Consider the following 24,692-nt stretch of genomic DNA (forward strand, 5'->3'; position numbering starts at 1 on the left):
TTTGGTTTTTTTGGTGTTGAGTTATATAAGTTCTTTGTATATTTTGGATACTAACCCTGTACTGGCTGTGTCATTTGCAGATATCTTCTCCCTTTCCATAGATTGTCTTTCAGTTTTATCATTTGTTTCCTTTGCTGCACAGAAGCTTTTTATTTTGATGTACTCCCAAGTTGTTGTTGTTGTTGTTTTTTTACTTGTTTCCCATACCTCAGGAGATTTATCTAGAAAAATGTTGCTGTTGCCTATAACTTTTATGGTTTCAGGTCTCACATTTAGGTACTTAATCTGTTTTGAATTTTTTTTTGTGTATGGTGTAAGAAAGCATCCTGTTTCATTCTTTTCATATAGCTGTCCAGTTTTCTCTACACCGTTCTTTGAAGAAACTGTCTTATACATTGCATATGCATTGCTCCTTTGTTGAAGATAAATTGACCATATAATTATGGGTCTTTCTGGGCTCTCTCTTCTGTTGCTCTGTGTGTCTGTTTTAGTGCCTGTACATACTGTTTTGATTCCTATGCCTTTGTAGTATGTGTTGAAATTTTTGGGATTGTGATATTCCCAGTTTTGTTCTTCTCTTTCAAGATTGCTTTCACTATTCAGGGTCTTTTGTGGTTCAATACCATTTTTAGGATTGTTTTCTGTAATTCTGTTGATATTTTGATAGATATTACAATAAAACTGTAGATTGCTTTGGGGTAGTATGGAGATTTTAATGTCATTTATTCTTGTAATCTATACACATGGAATATCTTTCCATTTGTCTTCAGTTTCTTTAATCAGTGTTTTATAGTTTTAAGAGTACAGGAGTTTCATTACCTTGGTTAAATTTATTTCTAGGTATTTTATTGTGGTACAGCTGTAAATTTTTCTTTCTGCTGCTTCATTATTAGTATATGGAAATGCAACAGATTTCTGTGTATTGATGGATTTTTGTCTCCTGCAACCTTAGTGAATTCTTTGATCTGTTCTAATAGATTTTTGGTGGAGTCTTTAGGATTTTCTATATATAGTATCATGTCATCTGCAAATTTTACTTCTTTCTTACCAGTATGGATCCCTTTATTTTTGTTGCCTGATTGCTGTGACTAGGACTTCCAGTACTATGGTGCATAAAAGTGGTGAAAGTGGGCATCCTTGTCTAGTTCTTGATCTTAGAGGAGAAGCTCTGTTTTTCCCCACTGAATATGATAGCTGTGGGTTATTCATATAGGGCCTTTTTATGTTGAGATATATACCCTTTAAACCTACTTTGATGAGGGCTTTTATCATGAATGGATGTTACACTTTGTGAAATGCTTTTTCTGCATCTATTGAAATGATTACATGGTTTTTATCCTTTATCTTGTTGATGTGATGTATTAAGTTCACTGATGTGTGAATATTTAATGTCCTTTGCAACTCAGGAATAAATCCCCACCTGATTGTGGTGAATGATTTTTTTTTTTAATGTATTGTTGAATTCTAGGAATGCTTTGGAAATAGAGGTTACTGATAGTTTCTTTAAAACAGAATATTTGTATTTTTAAATTTTCATTACAATTTACTTGTGATTTACTATTCAGAAAACAAAGAGGAAGGACTTCTGGAAAAGCGCAGGCAGTTATCTCGTGATATCAGTAGACTGAAAGAAACATATGAAGCTCTTTTAGCCAGATTTCCCAATATTCACTTTGCCTACAGGTAAGAGATTTAAACCTTAAATTTTAGTATAGTAATAGCCAAGATATATTTTTATTTAAGCTGGGAAGACATTCTGGACATTTTATTTACATCAAGTTTCTTGTATGAAAAATATCATAAGCTGCTTTTCCTTAATTTGTATATTTTCCCCTAAACATTTATTGAAATGTTAACCAAGATATATTTTCATTAAGCTGGAAGGCAGCCTGAAAATTTTGTTACATTAAGATTTTTGTATGAAAAATATTGTAAGCTGCTTTTCCTTAATTGGTATTTTTTTCTTAAATGTTTATTGAAACGTTTCAAATGTTGGCAGGAGGAATTCTCAAGACCAAAATGAGGGAAATTTAATCTCAGTCCAAAATTTCTGTAAATATCTGCATTAACATTTTACAATTTGTTTTACTGCATGGGTTTTTTTTAACGTAATACTTAGATTAATATGTGCATTATAATGAATAGGACATCAACATTATTTTTATTACATTGAAAATAATGTGTACTGAAAGATTTTTTTGATTGACTTAAAGCAGTAGCTGACCAGTCATCTGAAACATTTAAAATTTTTTGTTTTTCTTAAAACTGTATATGCATCTCTTTCAATTTACAGTGTTGTCAGAAAGAGCTCTTGACTAGTAAAATATCACTTTATCTGTTTTATTGTTTTAGATTAATTATTTGTCATCTCTTCAATTTTAGGGATCCAGAGAAGAACTGGAATAGAAATTGTGTGAAAGGACTTGTAGCTTCTCTGATTAGTGTGAAAGATACTTCTGCAACCACAGCTTTAGAATTAGTGGCTGGGGAACGGCTCTACAATGTTGTAGTAGACACAGAGGTAAATTAATTATAATTAAAAAAAATTTACAATTGCTCTTTAGCTGGAAAAATCATGAGCTGCTAGATGGAGTACTTTCTTGATGTTTTAAGCTGTTCCTAAGGTTGCTTATCTTTACAAGCACAGTTATTCAGATAATGACTTTTATTATATTATTGATTATATTGTATTTGATTAACTGTTCCCAAAGAAGTCACATGCTTATTCAGGAACCCAGAATGCATATTATCAATCTTAGACTTTTGATTGTTCAGGATGGTAGGCACTAAACGTTTAATTGTGGATTCCTAAACTTGTACTCTTTCCATCTGAATATTTTCTGTCATTAATATTTTATATCTTTATTTCAAATGCACAATGTTTTTTAGGTTACTGGAAAAAAGCTACTAGAAAAGGGGGAATTGAGGCGTCGATACACTATAATTCCACTGAATAAGATTTCAGCCAGATGTATTGCTCCAGAAACTCTGAGGGTCGCACAGAATCTTGTAAGTCTTTTTATTTATATGTTTTATCCCCTATATCTTACTTGGTTTATTTAGTTAGAAGACATTAACTTGGGGGACATAATCATATGTAGAACCACGAAATTGTATTGTTACCATGCTTTAAACAGTTAAGCTACAAAAAAAAATAAGAGTTGGCTTATGTGAAATTAGATGGAAAGAGAATAGAAATGGTGGAAGACAAACTTCCTTTGATATTTCAGAGTTGTAAAGTTAAAATGTCTTTAAACCTTAAGTGAGGTCACATGACTATCATTAAATTATCACATGATAACATTAAATTTCTGATCTCTGAGATGATAGATTTACAGAGCTTATAAATACCCAAATTTTTAGTTTTTTCATGTCAGGCACAGTTAAAACTGTCCACAGTGCAACTATTTTGGAAGGTATATATCAGTCTTGCAGAGATGCTTCTATTAAAGTATTTCTAGATTGCCTTCCAACCTCTGGGCATAGAAAGGCAGGAACTGGGATACCTAGTCAGCTGCTAAGGTGGACCTAAAGTGGTATTGCTATTAGTTAAATACACACCCCCCCCACCAGAGGAGTACATTAAAAGGCTGTAATGGTTGTGTGATTGTAGTAATAACATGAAGCCAATCCTAATGTTCAGAAGTGATACCATTGTTTTTATTGAGCATCAGTTGAAATGGCAATTAGGAAACCTAGAAATGCATTTGTAGTTAAGATACTAAATGGGTACTCCGTGTTCTTGTTGATACCGAGAAGCCTTCAATGAAAATTATTTGTAAATACAGTTGTACTGATATGTATATTATTAGGAGAAAGAAAACGAGTGCAGAGTAATTAAAAGGTGGTATTCTAGTTAGTACTTTGTTTACTTTGAAAAATCACCAATGGGTCTGGAAAGTTTTGGAAGTTACTTCAGCTTTCAGACTAGTCCCAGTGTAAGTAGTAAATTTTGATTTCAGGTAATGGCAAAAATACTTATATCCACATCTCTTAGACTTTGTAATGGTAGCTGCTGTGTCAGAGGACAGTGCTGAACATTTGTTAAACAGAGCTGCCTTCATTTTGATTTCTTTTGCTAATACTAAGCTCCTTAAAGGATGCTTAGCTATTTTAAAAAGATGAGCAGAAGAAGACATTATAAACAGAGGTTGAGAAAAGGTAGTTGGATCAAAAAAAAAAAACACTGAGGAATTAAAAAAATTTTTTTTGACTCTTACAGTTGTTAGTTGTGTTTTTACTTCAGTGATTGGTAGGTGGCTGCCATAGCATGTGTTTTTGTTGGTTTGTTTATGTGCCCTAGCGTGTTTAATTTGAATGAAAAAGTATTCACTATGGAACAGCCAAATTACTAATAGTTGAAACAAAACATTTTATTTTGTTGATCCAGCAACTGCTGTATTTTAATTTTAATTAAGAGAATGTATCCACATAGTCCATTTTGAATTTAGAAACTTGGTACTGGCTCCTGCTTAATAGACGCTTTCATAATGCCTGATGCTTTAGCTGAATATTTTATGTAGCTATAGAACTTTTAGTGTTTAAACTTGAAAGTTTTTCTAAAACTCTTAAATTCCCCATAGCGTTTTAGAAAGTTCAAAAGGAGTTTGAACCTTCTAAATAATTAGCACCTTAATAGTGCTAGGTAAGTATTATTTAAATTTCTAGTATAGCACTTCTGTTTTATAAAATAATATCTGAAAAGAAAGGGGTGGTATGTACTGTGATATATCTGTTGCTTTTTCACAGGTTGGCCCTAACAATGTTCATATAGCTCTTTCCCTTGTTGAATACAAACCAGAACTTCAGAAAGCAATGGAATTTGTCTTTGGAACAACATTTGTGTGTAATAATATGGATAATGCAAAAAAAGTGGCCTTTGATAAAAGGATAATGACTAGAACTGTTACTCTAGGAGGTGATGTATTTGATCCTCATGGGACATTGAGTGGAGGTATGTTGTTTATGCGTTTTGTTTTTTTGCAAAGAATAAAAATAGCTAATATTAATTGAATTCATGTTATGACAGGTGCTCTACAGTTTGGTCTTTTTTTTCTAATTTTTTTTTTTTTTAACATTTATGCATTTTTGAGAGAGAGACAGACAGACACACAGAGCATGAGTGGGGGAAGGGCAGAGAGAAAGAGAGAGACACAGAATCTAAAGCAGGCAGCTCCAGACTCCGGGCTCCAAGCTGTCCACAAAGAGCCCAATGTGGAGCTTGAACTCACAAACCACGATAACATGACCTGAGCCAAAGTCAGACACTCAACTGACTGAGCCACCCAGGCACCCTTATATACATATTTGCTTTTTTTTTTCTCATTCCTTATAGCTATTCTATAAAGTAGGAATTTTTTCCCATTTTTTAAGGGAATTAAATGAGGAAAATTTAGTAATTCACTCAGTGGTAGATAGTGTTAGAGCTAGTATTTTAACTCAGAGAGTTGGATTTCAGAGCTGATGTTGAAATACTACTATGGTTTCCTCTGTATGTTTATTGAGAGCTTATGATATGCCAGGAACATGCCATTAATTCACTTAACGTTTCAATAGCTTATCTGTGAGATAGGGAAGATTATAAGAAGTAGAAGTAGAAAACAGTTATTAAGCATACTCCTCCATCACCCAGTGCTCATCCCAATAAGTACACTCCTTAATAATCCCTGTCACCTATTTGACCCATAACCTTACCAACCTTCCATCTGGTAGCCATCAGTTCTCTATAGTTACAAGTCTGTTTCTTGGCTTATCTCTCTTTTTTTCCTTTGTTCCTTAAATTGAACATATGAGTGAAATCATATGGTATTTTTCTTTCTCTGACTTATTTCACTTAGCATTATACTTTCTCGTGCCATCTATGTCCTTGAAAATGGCAAGATTTCCTTCTATTTTATGATTGAATAATATTATATACACACATACCACCTCTTTATCCATTCAACAGTTGATGGACACATGGGCTGGTTACATAATTTGGTATTATAAATAAAGCTGCAATAAACATAGGGGTGCATGTATCACTTTGAGTTAGTGTTTTTGTATGTTTGGTAAATACCAAAATCGCACCAGTAGTGCAATTGGTGGATCATAGGGTAGTTCCATTTTTAACCTTTGGAGGAACCTCTATACTGTTTTCCACAGTGACTACACCAGTGTACATTCCCACCAACAGTGCAAGAGAGTTCCTATTTGTCCACATCTTCTGACACACTTGTCTCCTGTGTTTTCATTTTAGCCATTCTGACAAATGAGAGGTGATACCTCATTTTAGTTTTGATTTGCATTTCCCTGATGATGAGTGATTTTGATGAGCATCTTTTCATGTGTCTTTTGGCCATCTATATTTCTTTGGAGAAATGTCTCTTCATGTCTTCCGCTAATTTTTTAGTTGCATTTCTTTGGTTTTTTGGGTGTCACATTTTGTCAGTTCTTTATATATTTTGGATACCAATGCTTTATCAGATATGTCAGGTACAAATATCTTCTATTCTGTAGATTGTCTTTCAGTTTTGCTGATTATTTTCTATATTTTGCGGAAGTTTTTTATTTTCATATAGTCCCAAATATTTATTTTTACTTTTATTTCCTTTGCCTCAGGAGACATATGTAGAAAAATGTTGCTGTGACTTATGTCAGTGACATCACTGCCTGTATTCTCTTCCTGGGTTTTTATAGTTTCAGGTCTCACAGCTCTGTCTTTAGTCCACTTTGAGTTTGTTTATTTCTGCTCTAATATTTATTTTCTCCCTTCTAGTTTGGGGGTTTTGTGTGGTTTTTTGTTGTTTTTTTTTTTTTTTTAGCCCCTTTGGATATAGTTAGGTTCTTCTGAGATTTTTTTTTTCCTTCTTGAAGTTGGCCTGTATGGCCCTAAACTTCCAATTAGAGCTGTTTTTGCTGCATCCCAAAGGTTTTGGACTGTTGTGTTTTCATTTTCATTTGTTTCCATGTATTTTTGGAATTCTTTGATTCCTTGGCTCACCCATTCATTATTTAGTAGCATGTTTTAACCTTCCTTGTATTTATTGTTCTTTCTAAACTTTTTTTGTGATTGATTTCTAGTAACATAGTGTTGTGGTCAGAAAAGATGCATGATATGACTTCAGTCTTCTCAATTTGTTGGGACTTCTTTTGTGGCCTAATATGTGATTTATTCTGGAAAATTTTCCATGTGTACCTGAAATGAATGTGTATTCTGCTATTTAGGATGGAATGTTCTAAATATATTTGTTAAATCCATCGGATCCAGTATGTATGTCATTGAAAGCCACTGGTTACTTGTGGATTTTCTGTTTGATCTTTCCATTGATTTTAGTGGGGTGTTCAAGCCCCCTACTATTATCATATGACTACTGATTAATTCCTTTATGTTGTTATTAACCATTTTATATATTTGGGTATTCTCATGTTGAGTGCATAAATATTTACAGTTGTTAGGTCTTGTTGGATAGCTCCTTTTCTTATTATATAGTGTCCTTTGTCTCTTGTTACAGTCTTTGTTTTAAAATCTTTTTTGTCTGGTATGTCTACTTAGGCTTTCTTTTGACATCCATTTACATGATAAATGTTTCTCCATTCTGTCACCTTTCAACCTTCAGAGGTCTTTAGGTCTGAAATGTGTCTCCTGTAGGCAGCATATAGGTGGGTGTCTTTTTTTTTTTTTTTTTTTTTTGCATTCTGTCACCCTATGTCCTTTGATTGGAGCATTTAGCCCATTTACATGCAAGGTGAATATTGATAGGTATGTACTCATTGTCATCTTATGTCTTAAATTTTTCTCTCATGCTTTCTCTTCTTTGTCTTTCATGGTGTGCTGGTTTTCTTTAGTGATATATTTGTAATCCTTTTTCTTTATGCTTTGCATGTCTATTGCTTTTCTATGTGGATACTATTAGGTTTGTGTATAACATCTTTTGCATGTGATGATGTGATTTGCTTAAGTTTGAACCCAATCTTTACTGCTGTCCTCCCCATCTTTTAGGTATTTGGTGTCATATTTTACATCTTTTTATTTTGTGAATTCCTTGACTGATTTTCTACAGAAATATTTACTTTTGTTACTTTTGTGTTTACCACTTCCATATGGTCACTTTTAGTCTTTTCTTGCAGTTTCCTGCAGGTCTGCTTTAGTGGTCATGAAGTCCTTTGATTTTTGTTTCTCTGGGAAAGCATTTCTTCTATTCTGAATAATAGCCTTATTTCATAGACTATTCTTGGCTGTCTGTTTTTTCCATTCAACACTTTGAGTGTGTTATGCCACTGCCTTTTGACCTGCAAAGTTTTTGCTAAGAAAGCTGCTGATAGCCTTATGGAGTTGCCCTTGTATGTTACTGTCATTTTTTTGTCTTACTCCTTTTTAAAATTGTTTATCACTACATTTTGGCATCTTCTTAATTACAACATATCTTTGTGTGGATCTGCTTTTGTGGAGTTTGTTGGGGGTTCTCCATGTCTCTTGGAAATGGATATGTTTCCTTCCCAGATTTGTGGTTTTCAGGTATTATTTCTTCAAAATTTCTGCCCCCTTTTCTCTGTCTTATTCTTTTGGGATCCCTGCCAAACAAATGTTATTACATTTGATAGAGTCACTGAGTTCCCTAAGTGTATTCACTTTTTGCATAATTCTTTTATCTCCCTTCTGTTTAGTTTTATTATTTTCCATCCCTCTGTCTTCTAGGTCACTAATTTGTTTCTTTACCTCTTCCATTACATCATGGGTGTTTGTAATCTCATTTATTGCACTCTTCATCTCTGATTGGTTCCCTTTTATATCTGTGTTAAGGGTCTCACTGATGTCTTCCGCTTTTTTCTCAAGTGCAATATCTTTTTTTTTCCCACACTAAGGCATTTATTTTTTTAATGAATTTCATTGTTTATGTTTTTTAATAGTTTATTGTCAAGTTGGTATCCATGTAATACCCAGTGCTCATCCCCACAAGTGCCCTTCTCCATGCCCATCACCCCCCTTCCCCTCTCCCCCACCCCCAACAGCCCTCAGTTTGTTCTCAGCATTTAGGAGTCTCTCATGGTTTGCCTCCCTCCCTCTCCCCCACTATTTTCCCCCCTTCTTCTCCCCCACTGTCCTCCATTAAGTTCCTCCTAATCCTCCTATACATGCAAACATATGGTAGCTGTCCTTCTCTGCATGACTTATTTCGCTCAGCATAACAACCTCAAGTTCCATGCATGTTGCTACACATGGCCAGATTTCATTCTTTCTCATTGCCATGTAGTAGTCCATTGTATAAATGAACCACATCTTCTTGATCCATTCGTCCTTTGATGGACACTTAGGCTCTTTCCATGTTTTGGCTATTGTTGAGAGTGCTGCTATGAACATTGGGGTACATGTACCCCTATGAATCAGCACTCCTATATCCTTTGGGTAAATTCCTAGTCGTGCTTTTGCTGGGCCCTAGGGGAGTTTTATTGTTAATTTTTTGAGGAACCTCCACATTGTTTTCCAGAGGGGCTGCACCAGTTTACATTCCCACCAACAGTGTAGGAGGGTGCCCGTTTCTCCACATCCTCGTCAGCATCTAAAGTCCTCTGATTTGCTCATTTTAGCCACTCTGACCAGCATGAGGTGGTATCTCGGTGGTTTTGATTTGTATTTTCCTGATGATGAGGGATGCTGAATCGTTTTATGTGTCTGTTGGCCATCTGGATATCCTCTTTGGAAAAGTGTCTGTTCATATCAAGTGCAATATCTTTATGATTATTACCTTAAATTTTCTATCAGTCATGTTACTTGTATTTGTTTTGCTTGGATCTCTGGCTGTGGCCTTGTCATGTTCTTTCATTTAGGATAAATTCCTATGTCTTCTCTTTTTGTCTAAGTCTCTACCTGTTTCCATGTGTTAGGAAAGTCAGGTACATCTCCTATTCTTGATGGTAATGGCCTGATGGAGAAGAGGTCCCTGTAATGCCCAGCAGTATAGCATCCCCTGTTCTCCAGGTTTGGAGTCTCTGGGAGTGTCAACAGTGTGTCATGTGTATGTTCTGCCATTGTGTTCCGACCTCTTTATGCTTAAGGCCAGTGGTCTGCAGCAGCTCTCTTTGCCTGTTGTGGGTAGTGTTTGGTCTCTGGCCCGAATGTGGAGCATTTAACTAGGTATGCTCTGGTCTCCTTGTGAAATAAGACCTACTGCCAGTGGAATTGAGGCTGTGTAAAACTCCTAGGTCTGGAGATCTATGTTGGCAGGGGTGGGACTGGTCTTTTCGGGGTAGGAGCCTGCAGTGATGGGACTTAAGGCAGGCGAGACTGGGAAGGGTGCATACACCTGAGCAGGGGAGATGGCGCTTGCTATAAGCATGTTAGGTAGCAAGTGTCTGTGCTATATTGGTTCCCACAGGTGGCCCTGTGTTTATGCTGCGGACCAGGGGAGGGAAATGGTGCATACTAGTTCTTTGTCCTAGAGGGATCTCTGTGTGAATGCTGCCTCTCTGGGAAAGCTTCCAGATGAGCTCACAACCTTCCCACCATGTGCCCCAGATGCTCTTCAGAAAGCAGTTACCGTACTATTGGTCAGCTTGCTGTTTGCCTCACTGTCTCCAGTGAGCAGTTCTAATACCCTTGGGGCTTTCCCAGAGCCAAGCATGCTGACTTTTAGAGCTCCACGTTTTAAGCCCTACTGGTTGCCACAGCTCACAAAATTTGGTCCCTCTTGCTTTTGAAGCCAGTTGCTATGGGGATTTGTCTTCCCTGCATGGCCTCCCCTATGTGCTAGTCCACCTCTGTGACTGCAGCTCCCACCCCACCACAGTGGCCACAGTCTATTTCTCTCCCAAACCATGTCCCTACACTTCCTACCTTTTTTGATGTCTCTTCTCTCTGCCTTGTGGAGTTTGTTCTGCCAGTTCAGGTACATTTCGGATGACTTGATTTGTATACAGGGGCCAAAGTGAGCCTAGGGTTCTCCTACTCTGCTTCCATCTTCTCTGCAAATCTTAAAGGTAGGTTTTATATCATTTTGAATTCAGAATTCTGTGTGGTAAATAGGATGGTGGTGGTTGTTTTGTTTGTAAAATAGGAAATTGTGGGTTTGGAATGAGTTAGTCCAGAGTTTTATTCCTAACTTAAGGATTGGGTTTTCTTTTGAATACTTACTGTGTCACCGCTACTTAATAACACTGAAAAATTATAGAGTCCTAACCCTCAAGGAGCTCACAGTGCAGTATCAACCTTGCTGCTTTCTTTTATTCTTCTCAAGTACGTCTGTTCCTGTTTTGTTTCGTTCTTACATTTAGCCCTATTAGAATATTCTAGCCACTGGGAAAATTTTTTTTTTTTATTAAGTACGTTTTTATTTCACCCACGTCTTCAGGAAACACTAACTTCTAATTTTTGTGTATGTCACTTCTCCTTTCAAAAGTAAAACAAATGTTGTATGAAAGAAGAGAAGGTTAGCACTCCCCCTTGACAAGGATGGAAGAGGCCCTCGGGCCTGACAACACGCATACGGTTAAGGCATTGCCACCTACTTCGTGGCATCTAACCAACGTTTTTTTGAGGGTGTTATGCTTAGCGAAATAAGTCAGGCAGAGAAGGACAAATACCATATGTTTGCACATACAGGGGTATTAGGAGGAACTTAACTGAGGATCATGGGGGAGAAGGAGAGAGGCAAACCATGAGAGACTCTTGAATGCTGAGAACAAACTGAGGACTGATGGATGTGGGGGGGAGGGGGGAGATGGGCATGGAGGAGGACACTTGTGGGGATGAGCACTGGGTGTTATATGGAAACCAAATTGACAATAAACTATTTGTAAAAAAAAAAAAAAAGTAAAACAAAAAATTAAATCTACCATTGAATAAGATACTGATCATGTTTTTCTTATATTTACCACATTGAATTCGCAGATCTATGTTGAGTGAACAAATAAACTGAATAGTACTTAGTTTGGACCAGGCAACACTATAAGACTGTGCTGTCCAGTACAGTAGCCATATGTGGGTCTTTACATTTAAGTAAGATTAATAAAAATCATTTCCTCTATTGTACTCGTCACATTTCAAGGACTCCCTGATTAATAGTTAGTGGATAACTGGGCAGTACAGATAGAGAACATTTTTATCATTTAATGAAGATCTATTCTCAGTGCTTTTTCATCCTTATAGCAACCATGTGGGGGGTGTTTTGCTATCATCTGCAGTATGCAGTTAAATAACTTGCTGGTAAGTGGCAAAGCCCAGGAGTTGAATTCAGCTAGTCTGTTTTTACAGCTTTGTGCTTTTAACCAAACCGAGAGACTGTATAATGCCTATTAAGTTACTAAGTGACATTTCTTTCTAGGCCAAGAAAACAATAGCCTACAAAGAATACAGTAAGAGGATTAGTGTCTGCAATTGGAGGATAAAGAGAGATCAGATATTTTTAAATATCTAAAATAGGAGAAACTTTTTAGATTTGATTTGGATGTTCTTGAAGCTGCTACTTTAAGAATGCCAAATATACAACTCTATCATATTAACAAATAACAAAGTGCTCATAATAGCATTGCTAATTGACCTTCGTATTCTCCCATCAAACCTAGAGGAGTATTGCCAATGTAACCTATTACTATCAGACATTCACAGTTGTTTGTAAAGTGAAACCAATTTACCCTGCTTCCTCTGCTATATTAAAGTTCAGGCCAGGTTTTGATGTGGTAATAAATAGTTCCCAAATTTTAATGGCTTACAAGTTTATTCCATAATTATGCTGCTTTACCTGCAGATTAGTTATCTCTGTCAGTGTTATTCTGGGACCCAGACTGAAGGAAAAATAGCCCCTATTTTGAACATGCTTTTCTCATTGGAGAGGGGAGACAAATGGTGAGTTATGTGCTGCCTTTTAAAGCTTACTTTCAAAAAAGGCACATTTTACATCTCACTGGGCAGAGCAAATCATATGGCTAAGCTGATATTATTGGAGAGAAAAGTGGCCCTGGGCAGGGGGTAGGCCCAGAAGGCAGGGGCAGTGATTATTTAAATAAATAATCTATCACATCTTAGAAGTATTTCTTATCAAGTATGTATGTCCTGAGATGCCAATGATGCATTGAAATAGTTATCTTCATAAGCTCACTATAAAAGATTTGCTGTTGAATCTTTTCAACTATGATTCTCTTAGAAAGTTTTTTTATTGTTTACTAAATATGTGGTAACTGAATGTCTAAGGTCTGTTTCAATTTACTTCAATCAGGTGCTCGATCCCAGGCAGCTTCTATTTTAACCAAATTTCAAGAACTCAAAGATGTTCAAGATCAGCTGAGAATTAAGGAGAATGAGCTACAGGCTCTAGATGAAGAATTAGCAGGTCTTAAAAACACGGCTGAAAAGTAAGACTCCTGTTGGATTAAGTCGTATTTTTAAGTTTCTTTTTGGTAGAAGATGAAAGAATTTTAACTAAAGAAATACAGCTGCTGACTTTAATTTTTTCTGATAAAAATAATGTCATTATAAGAAATTAGGGAAAGCTAATTAAACAAAAGGAAGAAAGAAATATCAGCCAAATATTTTTCTTTTCCTGTTGAGACACACGGTTAACATTCTGCTGGGATTGATGGGGAAATCCATACTCTGGAGACTGATACCAGAGTCTTTGATTTGAAAGGGTACACAGGATAGCGTTGATCAGATATCAACATTAAGTTTAGCACCATTGTGGCTATCCTATAGACGTTAAAGATCGCTGAGTTGCCTACTGAGGCATGTCAGAAAGTCACTGTTTAAACTGTTTCCTTACAGTGTTTCTTCTGTGTGGGTATGGATATGTATGTGTACTTTTCAGTATTACTTCTGTTTGTGTAGTATATAGGTAAATACATATTCTTTTTTTTTTTAAATTGGGATCATGCTATTTAATGTAACCTCTTTTTGTCACTTAACGTCATTTACTACTTAGTGCCCCCTGTGTGCCAAGTACTCTTGTAGGAGCTGAGAATACAGCAACAAACCAGACAGATAAATCTTTCTTCTTCTTGTTTCCTTCTTCTTGTTTTCAAAGTTAAATTGGTAAAACAGGTTAGATAATGCTAAGTTCTAAGAGGAAAAATGCCACAAACCTGCAGTCTCCAAAGATGACAAATGGGAACTGAGTTAAAATTAAAGTCAGACATTTTATTCAGAATTCACAATACTGAATAAAGATTAAAAAACATGTATAAAAAACTTCAAAATATATGTGGTTTTGTTAATTTTAAGCATTCATCTTCTGAAATTATCAAAACTTAGAATGTTGCCAGGACTTTTTTGGAATATTATATGTATAGAAGAGATGCTTATAATTAGTCAAAGTGGTCATTCCAGGATAGATACTATATCGAAATGTCCACTTTCAAACATATGATTGCTTTTTACCTTCATTCACATAAATTACCAAAAAGTGAATGAACTTTTCTTTGTGAAAAAAATGGGGAGAAAATTTCTGAAATCTGTGGAAGCTTTGGCAAGGCAATGAGTTTGCAGTTGCATGTGGCTTGGAGCTGTTACGTGTATTCGGTAGTATTGGGTCATTTATTTTGCAGAGTTGTCTGGTGGACTGATAGTGGCATGGAGGTCAAGGAAAGGAAATAGAGTTTTAAAAATATGAGAGTGGAAGTATCAACTAGGGCCATTCTTTCATGGACCCTATCAGGAAAATAGCTTTTACATATATTTTTTAAATTTCTATACTCCCTGTTTTTAACTGAGTTGAAAAATGGCTTTAAAATTAGTTTTAATTGCTGTCAAGCATTCTTGGCCAAGAATACTCAAGGAAGTATTTATGTTTTATAAGATGCTTCCTTTTTCCTCAGACCTCATGAATTCTAGTGTCAAACTGCCTTGTGAATTTATTACAACTTGATATTTCACTGTGGCTGAATTAGCTAAATACCTTTCAAAGAAAGAATATGAAGCAGCTAGAAATGGGCTTGATTACAGGATTTGCAAGAAGAGTACCCTGTATGTTTAGTTCAGTACTAGGTCTTTTAGAATTATCAGTCTCATTGCAAAATCTTGGGAACCTTTTTTTATTAATATTTGAAAATAGGAATTAATAACCAGGTTTTTGAAATTTTGTGTGATTGCTTCATATTTATGTATTCTTGTGGTGGGGAGCTATTGTGGACTTGGGGGCTTTTCTTCTTGATAAGACTCAGTAGAAGAGACCATTTTCAAGGAAACCTATTTATTGAAAGGTTAAATTTAGTGCTTTCTAAAATTAAGAGTGTTTCTGTAAATAGTTGTCAGTCTTGGTCGTTTAGAGTATTTACCTTCAGTGATCAAATCATACTTGAAGCTGACTCCTCAAAAACAGTCATCAAAACTATTCTTATAAGCAGTAGCATCTTAACAGCATTGATACTGTATGTGAGTTTATTGTAGGTAAGAGCCTATAGTTTGAATGCACATCTCAAATATCAGAAAAGTTGTGGTCATTTATTGTAAACGTCTTTTTCTAAGGTATCGCCAATTAAAACAGCAGTGGGAAATGAAAACTGAGGAGGCAGATTTATTACAAACCAAGCTCCAGCAAAGCTCCTATCACAAGCAACAAGAAGAATTAGATGCTCTTAAAAAAACCATTGGTAAGATAAAAACATTCTGTGTTTTATCTGTTTATACTGATAACCTTACTTTAGATACTTAGATTTCATATTTGTTATATATGTATTTGAATTAGTTACCTTAGTAATTTTAATTATTAGATATTTTTATATTGCCAAGTTCTCCCCCTTTGGAGCAGTATACATTTTCACCAGTGGCATATGAAAGTTGTCAGTTCTCCAAATCCCTTCTTTTCTAGAAAGTCTTTAACACATCTCTGATCTGATTGTTATGAAGAGGTAGCACATTACTATTTTAACCTGCAGGTATTGCTGGTGAAGCCTAGGATAGATTTGATCTGTTCCTCAGACTTTTTGGTTTCTACTTCTATGAATATTCTATTTCATTCACCCATTTTTCTGTTGAGATGCTTTTGGTTTGTTTCTATTGTTCTCATACTTAAGACTTATGAGTACCTTTTATTTATGTGCTTGTCTTTTAAGTTTGCTTGTAGTGTATTGTGAAACAGATTTTGAATGTTCAATTTATAGCTGCTTCTACCCCTAATTTTAAGAATTTGCTTAGACTTTTAATTAGAATTTAATTGTACATGGTAGTTTTAGTTTTTCTCATTCCATAGAACAATATCCACTTACCTATTCCCCACTAATATGTTTTCTTTTTAATAAAATTTTTAAAAATTACCCATTTTGTTTACTCCCTACCTCTGGCAACCACTAATCTGTTCTCTGTTTATATTAGCGAAGATTTTTAAAAATTGGTTAAGATTCCACATGTAGGTGATATCAAATGGTATTTATGTTTCTGTTTCTTTTTTCAGTTAGCATAATGGCTTTGAGGTCCACCCATGTTATAAATCTCAATATCTCATTCTTTTTATGGCTGAATAATATTCCATTGTATACACACACATTTTCTTTATCCATTATCCATGAGTAGATGCTTATTTAAGTTGTTTCCATATCTTGGCTATTGTAAATAATACTGCAATGAAGATAGTGTTGTGTATGTATTTTTGAGTTAGGGTTTTTGTTTTCTTCAAATACCCAGAAGTAGAACTTTTACATCCTATCTATTTTTAAATTTTTTGTGCCACTTTCGTGCTGCTTAACATAGTTGCTGCACTTAATTGCATTCCTCCCAACAGTGCATGAGGGTTCTTTTTGCTCCACATCATCTCCAAAGCTAGTTATTTCTTGTTTTGTTTTTGATAATAGCCCTTCTAATATGTCTATCTATCTTATTTTGGTTATGATTTTCATTTCCCTGATGCTTAGTGATGTTGAGCATCTTTTCGTGTACGTGGTGACTATGTGCCTTTTGTAGAAAAGTGTCTATTCAGATATTCTACCCATTTTTTAATCAGATTCTTTGGCCTTTTCTTTTGAGTTGTATGAGTTCCTTACATATTTTGGGTACTAACCTCTCATTGATACATGATTTGCAAATATTTCCTCCCATTAATTAATTTGCCTCTTCATTTTGTTGATTTTTTTGTTGTTGTTCTACAGAAGGTTTTTAGTCTGATAATTGTCCCAATTATTTTTGCTTTTGTTGTGTTTGCTTTTGGTGTGAAATACAAAAATATCATGGTTAAAACCAGTGTCAAGGAGTTTATCACTTATGTTTCCTTCTAGGAGTTTTATGGTTTCAGGACTTCCACTCAGGTCTTTAATTCATTGAGTTGATTTTTATGTGTAGTATAAGAGAGTGGTGCAGTTTCATTCTTCTGCATGTGGCTGTCCAGTTTTCCTAGTACCACTAATTGAAGAAACTTTCCCATCTTCATTGAATGTACTTGTCTCCTTTGTCTTAAAGCCATGCATGAATGGTCAGTTAACTTATTTTTGGGCTCTGTTTTGTGCCATTGATTGGTGTGTCTGTTTTTAATGCCAATTCCATACTGTTTTGATTATTATAGCTTGGTATTATAGTTTAAAACAGGGAGTGTGATAACTGTGCTGTTGTTCTTAAGATGGCTTAGGCTATTCCATACAGATTTTAGGATTGGTTTATTTCTGAAAAAATGTCATTAGAATTTTGATAGGGATTTTAATAGATCTGTAGATTGCTCTGGATAGTATGGACATTTTAACAATATTCTTCCAGTCCATGAGCACTGACTATCTTTCCATTTATTTATATCTTTTTCAATTTCTTTTATCAGTAAGTGCATTATAGCTTTCTGTGTACAGGTTTTTCTGTTTCCTTGGTTAAATTTATTCCTAGGTATATTATTCTTTTTTGATATAATTACAAATAGAATTATTTTCTTATTTTCTCTGATCGTTCATTATTAGTATATAGAAATGCAACATTTTTGTACATTGACTTCATATCCTGCAACTTTGTAGAATTTGTCTATTCTAACAATGTTTTAGTGAAGTCTTGAGGGTTTTCTATATTTAATACATCATCTACAGATACAGTTTTACTCCTTTCCAATTTGGATGCCTTTCTTTTTCTTTCTTTCTTCCTTTGTTGTTGTTGTTTTTGCCACATAGGTCTGACTAGGATTTTAGTACTATTTTGAATGAAAGCAGAGAGACTCAGTCTTGTCTTGTTTTTGATCTTAGAGAAAAAATTTTCAGCTTCTCATTGTAGAGTATGATGTTAACTGTGGGCTTGCCTTTTATGGCCTTTTTCATGTTAAGATTCATTTCATTTGTACCCACTTTGTTGAGCTTTGTCATAAATGGATGTTGAAATTGGTCCAAGCTTTTTCTGCACCTATTGAGAGCATTCTTTTTAGCCTTCATTTGGTTAATGTGGTGTAGCCTTGCATCTTTGGAATAAATCCCACTTGATCATGATGTACCATCCTTTTAATGTATCGTTTAATTCAGCTTGCTTATATCCGTTGAAGATTTTTGTGTTTGTGTTCATCAGGGATATTAGGCTGTAGCTTTTTTCTCTGGTATCCTTGTCTGGTTTTGATATCAGGGTAATGCTGGCCTTATAGAATGAGTTTCGAAGTGTGCCTTCCTCTTCTGTTTTTTGAAAGACTGAATTCACTAGTGAACTCATCTGGTCTGGGACTTTTGTTTGCTAAACAGAGATTTTTGATCACTGATTCAGTCCTTGTTAGTAATTGGTCTGTTTAGATTTTCTGTTTTCTCATGATTCAGTCTTTGTAGGTTGTAGGTTTGTAGGAATTTATCCCTTTCTTCTAGGTAATCCCATTTGTTGGCATATAATTGTTTATAATAGTCTCTTGGGATCCTTTGTGTTTCTGTGGTAGCAGTTGTCATGTCTCCCTCATTTTTCTGATTTTATTTGATTCCTCTCATTCTCAGGCTAGCATGAGGTGTGTCAATTCTATCTTTCTAAGAAGTAGCTTTCACTTTCATTAATCTTTTCTATTTTTTAGTCTCTCTCATTTTACTTTTGCTTTGATCTTTATTTTCTTCCTTCTACTAACCTTGGGCTTTGTTTTTTGTTTGCTTTTTAGTTCCTTTATGTGTAAGTTAGGTTGTTTGAAATTTTTCTTCTTTCCTCAGGTAGGCAGTTAGCACTATACACATCACTCTTAGAATTGCTTTTGCCGCATCACATTAAGTTTTGGTATGTTCTGTTTCCATGTTCATTTGTTTTAAGGTACTTTTTAAATTTTTTTTTATGTGATACTGTGCACTGAAAAGTAGCATAGGACTTATGTAGTTAGGGTCTCAAGGGTTGTATTTGTATCTATATTCTAACACAGTTTATGGCAATTGTGACAGTAATATACTCATTTTATCTTGCTTTTTTTTCTTATATAAATTAGAGCTAAGTAGGCAAAGAATACATCGTAAGTTTATAAAATTAACTAAGCTTTTTGTTAACTAATTAAAGGAAAAGTATCGTACGTACACTCTACGATTCTGGTTTAGGAAGCATGTTAGAGGTATATTAAAAAGATAGTCTATGATCTCTTTAATAAGTTAAAGTTTATGTTACTTAGTTTCATATGCTGGGAAATAATTTCTTCATAGTCTCTAGATAATTCCAGTGTGGTTCTTAGGCAGGATTTGTGTTTCTCAACATAGCATTTCTGGAATAAGGTTGAGACAGTTATTTTTAAATTTTAGCTTCCATTTTTTCAGATCATATCCTCTATTAAGAGGTGAATTCATAAGGCATTTATAAACCATTACCTATAACTGCAAATAGTTTGAGGACCTCATTTAGCTACATTTGCCTGCTTTATGATGCAGAGGAAAGTGAGGAGACTTTAAAAAACACCAAAGAAATTCAGAAAAAAGCAGAAGAAAAATATGAAGTACTGGAGAATAAAATGAAAAATGCAGAAGCTGAAAGAGAGAGAGAACTGAAGGATGCTCAGAAAAACCTGGATTTTGCCAAAACAAAAGCAGATGCTTCTAGCAAGAAAATGAAAGAAAAACAACAGGTAATACCTTTCCTGAAATGGAACCAATGTTTAACATCAATATAGAGCTGAAGGTAGTAGAGCATCTTTGGTTAGCCTTTCTCATCAGTACATCACAAAATCTAAAAGCACAGTGTGTTTCTTTAGGCAATAATTATGCATTTTATAAGTCAAATTAAAATATATTCCTTTCTGAAAACTCTAATGGAGGGTCATAATTGTAAGGATGGGTTGCATTGTATTGCTAATTTTAGAGAAAGAGCAAAATTGCCTTTTTCTAAATGCTTCACTTAAGAGTAGACCAAAGCTTATATCATGTGGTGGAGTTACGTCCCGTCATCTCGAGTGCTGACATTTCTATTTGGTGATCCTCTACATGAGTGGCTCCTATGAAAGACTGATATAAGACAAAGCATGTTAAATTTACAAATTACCATTCAGTTGTAGACTGGTGATATCTGATTTTATCTTTTGATAGTGCCATAGATGGAATTTGAACTTAGTTAGCCTTTTCTGTCTCCAAAGGCTTTGTTCTAAATCACTTTTCTATACCATTCTATTTAAATCTACTTTTCTTCATATTCTGTCACTAAATAGCTGCACAAAGTATTCTGTAACAAACAAGGCTATAATGGGAACAAAGAAAATTGAGCAGTGAGATTTTTTGACATTTAAAAAAGGCTTTCCTCTGCTAATTTATTGGTTATGTAGAATTCTATATTGTTTTTCCCTGTAGGAATGAAAAAATAGTTTATGCCCAGTTCTTTGAACCTGTAAATACTGTACATACATTTGTCTTTTTTTTTTTTAAGTATAGGAAAATAAATATCCTTTCTCCTCCCTTCTTATGGGGAGGCAGCTTACATGTGTTTTGGTAGTTGAATGAGCTATAAGTCTTAGCTGCTTGAGAATCTTAACTGATTTTGTTGATATGTATATATTTATTTTTCAGTAGTTAATCTGTTGAATGTCTAAATAACTTTCTGTAGGAAGTTGAAGCTATCACTCTGGAGCTGGAAGAGCTCAAGAGAGAGCATGCATCCTATAAACAGCAGCTTGAAGCTGTAAATGAAGCTATCAAATCCTATGAAGGTCAGATTGAAGTAATGGCAGCTGAGGTGGCTAAAAATAAGGTAAGATTTACTTACAGTGTTAGAGAAATTACAAATGTTAATCCACTTAAGAATGTTGGCTTGAAGATGTTTGACTTTAGAGATCTTGGTCTCTTCCATTCTTGTCTTTATTTTTGAGAGAGAGAGAGAGAGAACATGAGTGGGGAGGGGCAGAGAGTGAGAATCAAGTAGAGTCCAACCTGGGGCTTAAACTCACAAACCCTGAGATCATGACCTGAGCTGAAATTTAGAGTCAGTTGCTTAACTAGCTGAGCCACCCAGGTGCCCCTCTTCATTCTTGTCTTGTTGAGAGGCAAAACGATGATTCCTGATCCAAAAAAGAGTCCTGAAATAATATTACTAATTGTTTTAGTCTGGGTCTACTCAGAAGACAAAAACTATACAGTAATTAGAACAGGTAGAGTTTAAGTAAAGAATTTAACTACAATAGGAGTTTGGAATGTTATGGGATGATCACTAAAGAATAAAGAGAATTCTGAATTATATAGGAACAGCAGATACAGGGAATAGCCATTACCAGCCATAGGGCTGAGGGCATGCACCCATGGAAAGAACAAATCCGGAAAAGAGCCATAGCACCAGTAGGCTGAAAACCAGAACTAGTTGAAGATGTAACTGTGGCCCCCTGGTGGTGAAATTTGCTGGAGTGCCAGGGGAAATCCAGCCATGTGAACATGTTGCAAAGCCCTGTTCCCCTCTCCCCATCCACTGGATGCCAGGGAAGCCATGTAGGTTGCTAGCCCTTGCACATGACAAACTTGCCTTCTGGAAAAGCACACCAGAACTGGGAAGTAAAGCCTCTTCGTTCTACAGTTTCCTTACAGCATCCTTTACTGATGAGGCTTACTATACTTGTAGCTGGTTGGGGGGGAAATGTTCTGCTATCAGAAGCAGGGAAGAGAGGAATGGATTCAGATCTTAGGGTATGAAGACATTCTGTCACCTGTAAATTCATACTGTGGTATGTCTTTATTAGAGAGTGTCCCTAATAAATATTGGATACCCTCTAGCCCCTTTCTTTGATTTTTGCCTTTGAATTTTGTTTGTTTCATATTGAGGTATAATTGCTCTGTATTAGTGTTAAGTGTATAACATAATGATTTGTTTTTTGTATATGTTGCAAAATGACCACCTTAAAAGTCTTGTTCATCTCTCACGACACAGTTAAATATTTTTCTTGTGATGAGAACTTCTAAGATATACTGCCTCAGTACCTTTTAATCATGTTGCTAATTGATACTGTCCGTAAATAACATATATCATTGATTTTTATGTTAACTGAGTGTAGATTGTTTTCATTAGGGGAGTTCCATACAGTTTCCATTGTGGTATTTTTGCCTTGCTTATGTCATCTACTTCTACATATTCTTTCATGTTTTTTCTTTGAAATAATTGTGATTGTAGCCTGTGGTGTTTTCAGGAAGTTGGTCTTTCCTTTTGATTCTCTTCATGGATAAATTCAAGTTTTTTGTTTTTAACACATTATCAAATCAATAGCAGGATAACAGTTTTTAACTACTTTTTTTGAAATTTAGAGAATAAAATGCTTCTCAGCTTTGTATTCTGCGTTACTGATGAAATTTTCTAGTTTCTGTTCACTTTCTATTTTGCCTCCAAAGCAAATTTGCAGGGCAGGTTGGTAATAGACTGAATTGCAGTTATAATTACCACTTCGGAGATTGAGTAGCTCCAACTGTGTGAGGTAAAGGGATAGTAAAAGTCAAAGCAAGAAACTTTTTATTTTTCTGTTTTGACCCCTGTGCTAGAACCAAACACTGTGACCTTTCATTGTCACTGATAAATAATGGCTTATATCTACAGAAGGGAACAGCAGAAAACCCAGCCTGCATCCTTTCCCTCCTGATAAATGATATGGGGGGGATCTGGCATATTATCTTGTTAACTACCCAGAAATGCCACTTTACTCTGACCTCACAAGTCAGTTTCCTATAGTTCTCTTCCCTTTCAGTTTATCCCAGCTACACTGTATCCCCCAGAAACTTTGTTGCTTCCATCATGAACACTATTTCCCACCTTTTTTCTAGTGGTAGAACACATTTTCTCCTGTACATAAATTAGTCATTTTAATGGGGATATAAAATGTAGAGGGTTAGGGGGACCATCTGCTTGTAATCACATTGCTGTCTTGCCCAGAAATTTGTTAGATGATCTCTTAATAAACTAAAAATATGCCCATATTACTTTGCTATATATCGTCTTCTAATTATTTGTTTCAGGAGTCCGTAAATAAAGCTCAAGAGGAGGTGACCAAGCAGAAAGAAGGGATAACAGCCCAAGACAATGTAATTAAAGCTAAATATGCCGAAGTAGCAGCACACAAAGAACAGAATAATGATTCTCAGCTTAAAATTAAGGAACTGGACCACAACATCAGCAAACATAAACGGGAAGCTGAAGATGCTGCTGCAAAGGCACGTTTGTGTTGTTTATTTTTACCCACAATCAGATTTTTGCTTCTGAGTTGTTGAAACATGCTGGTAAACTGCTCAATGGAGAATTCAGTATAAATGGCAGAAATGCCATGTAACAGAATTTTGAGGCTTACAGCTATTTTATTGGCTTCTCAACAATGCTTATTTTCACCAACTGGCACAAATATTTCTAAATTTCAGTTATTCCTATCTACAAGATGTTTTAGTGGTCTCCCATAGAACTGAACATTTTTTAATCCCCAAATATTTATATAACTATTAACATATTAGTTGTGATTATATATTTTATTGCCTAGGAGTTTTCAGTTTATTTTGAAAATAAGGAAAATAACATGTATTTACATGTAATCTTTAAAAAAGGATTTAATTGGCTTCTGGATGTCCTTATGAGGATCACTATAGTCAATTTTGCAGCCTCATCTGAAATCTGATGTTTTGCTAAGCAACTATCTTTTTGAAGTTATCTCAGTTTTTTGTTCATTCCTAAAGGCTTCTTTCTGGGGCTTCTTGGTGGCTCAGTTAAGCATTGTGACTCTTGGTTTCAGCTCAGGCTGTGATCTCACAGTTTATGAGTTTGAACCCTGAGTCGGGCTCTCTGCTGACAGTGAGGAGCCTGCTTAGGATTCTGTCACCCCCTCTTTCTATCCTTCTCATCCCCCTCAAAAATAAGTAAGTAAACATTAGAAAAAAAGTTTTTTCCTTCCATGTATCCATAGTACCATAAGTAATTTAAAGAGAATACATGCTTTTGCAGAAATTCTCTGCCTGGTTAAGTAAGATTGGCTGTACCCATGAAGTCTTAGTAATTGCCCGTCATGTTTTCTTATGTGTGTGTAACAGTTTGATGCTTTTGCACATCTTAAAAGTATAAGAGATTTAACTTAAAAAAAGTCAGAAAATACAAAATAGTCACCTCACCTGTGTGCCTGTTGAAGTTAACACTTAGTTTAAAGAAAATGTTTTTTACAGCCACATTAGTGAAATATTACCAATGTTAATATTACTGTTAATAGTTTTTCGGTAATTGAAAGCGCTCGTAGTGGTGATTGGTAGGGGATTTTATTTATGGTTAAGGTGACAAGGAGACTTGAAAGTAGAACTGCTAAAAAGTCCAGGATTCTTTCAGGTGTATAGTTTATCAAATATTTATTGCATACCAGCTAGTATCAGATAGTAGGCCAGTCACTGATGATAAGGAT

At 35.2% G+C, this 24,692-nt stretch overlaps 1 protein-coding gene and 1 non-coding gene across 2 annotated transcripts in view; both read left to right on the forward strand.

Annotated features, from left to right (window-relative positions):
- Positions 1-24,692, forward strand: part of SMC2 (structural maintenance of chromosomes 2) — a 58,102-nt gene that overhangs the window by 16,549 nt on the left and 16,861 nt on the right. The window contains exons 12-20 of the mRNA XM_039220420.1: positions 1,566-1,683; positions 2,383-2,521; positions 2,890-3,009; positions 4,750-4,954; positions 13,191-13,326; positions 15,434-15,558; positions 19,735-19,928; positions 20,897-21,040; positions 23,278-23,472. Coding sequence (XP_039076351.1) covers positions 1,566-1,683; positions 2,383-2,521; positions 2,890-3,009; positions 4,750-4,954; positions 13,191-13,326; positions 15,434-15,558; positions 19,735-19,928; positions 20,897-21,040; positions 23,278-23,472 — 1,376 coding nt within the window. The remainder of the gene's footprint in view (positions 1-1,565; positions 1,684-2,382; positions 2,522-2,889; positions 3,010-4,749; positions 4,955-13,190; positions 13,327-15,433; positions 15,559-19,734; positions 19,929-20,896; positions 21,041-23,277; positions 23,473-24,692) is intronic.
- On the forward strand, positions 11,384-11,510 carry LOC120222552. The gene has a single exon (XR_005526074.1). It is a non-coding gene; the product is annotated as a U6atac minor spliceosomal RNA (small nuclear RNA).

Source organism: Hyaena hyaena, unplaced genomic scaffold (genome assembly GCF_003009895.1).
Source record: "Hyaena hyaena isolate Hyena2069 unplaced genomic scaffold, ASM300989v1 scaffold_888, whole genome shotgun sequence".
In the NCBI taxonomy this organism is placed as follows: Eukaryota; Metazoa; Chordata; class Mammalia; order Carnivora; family Hyaenidae; genus Hyaena; species Hyaena hyaena.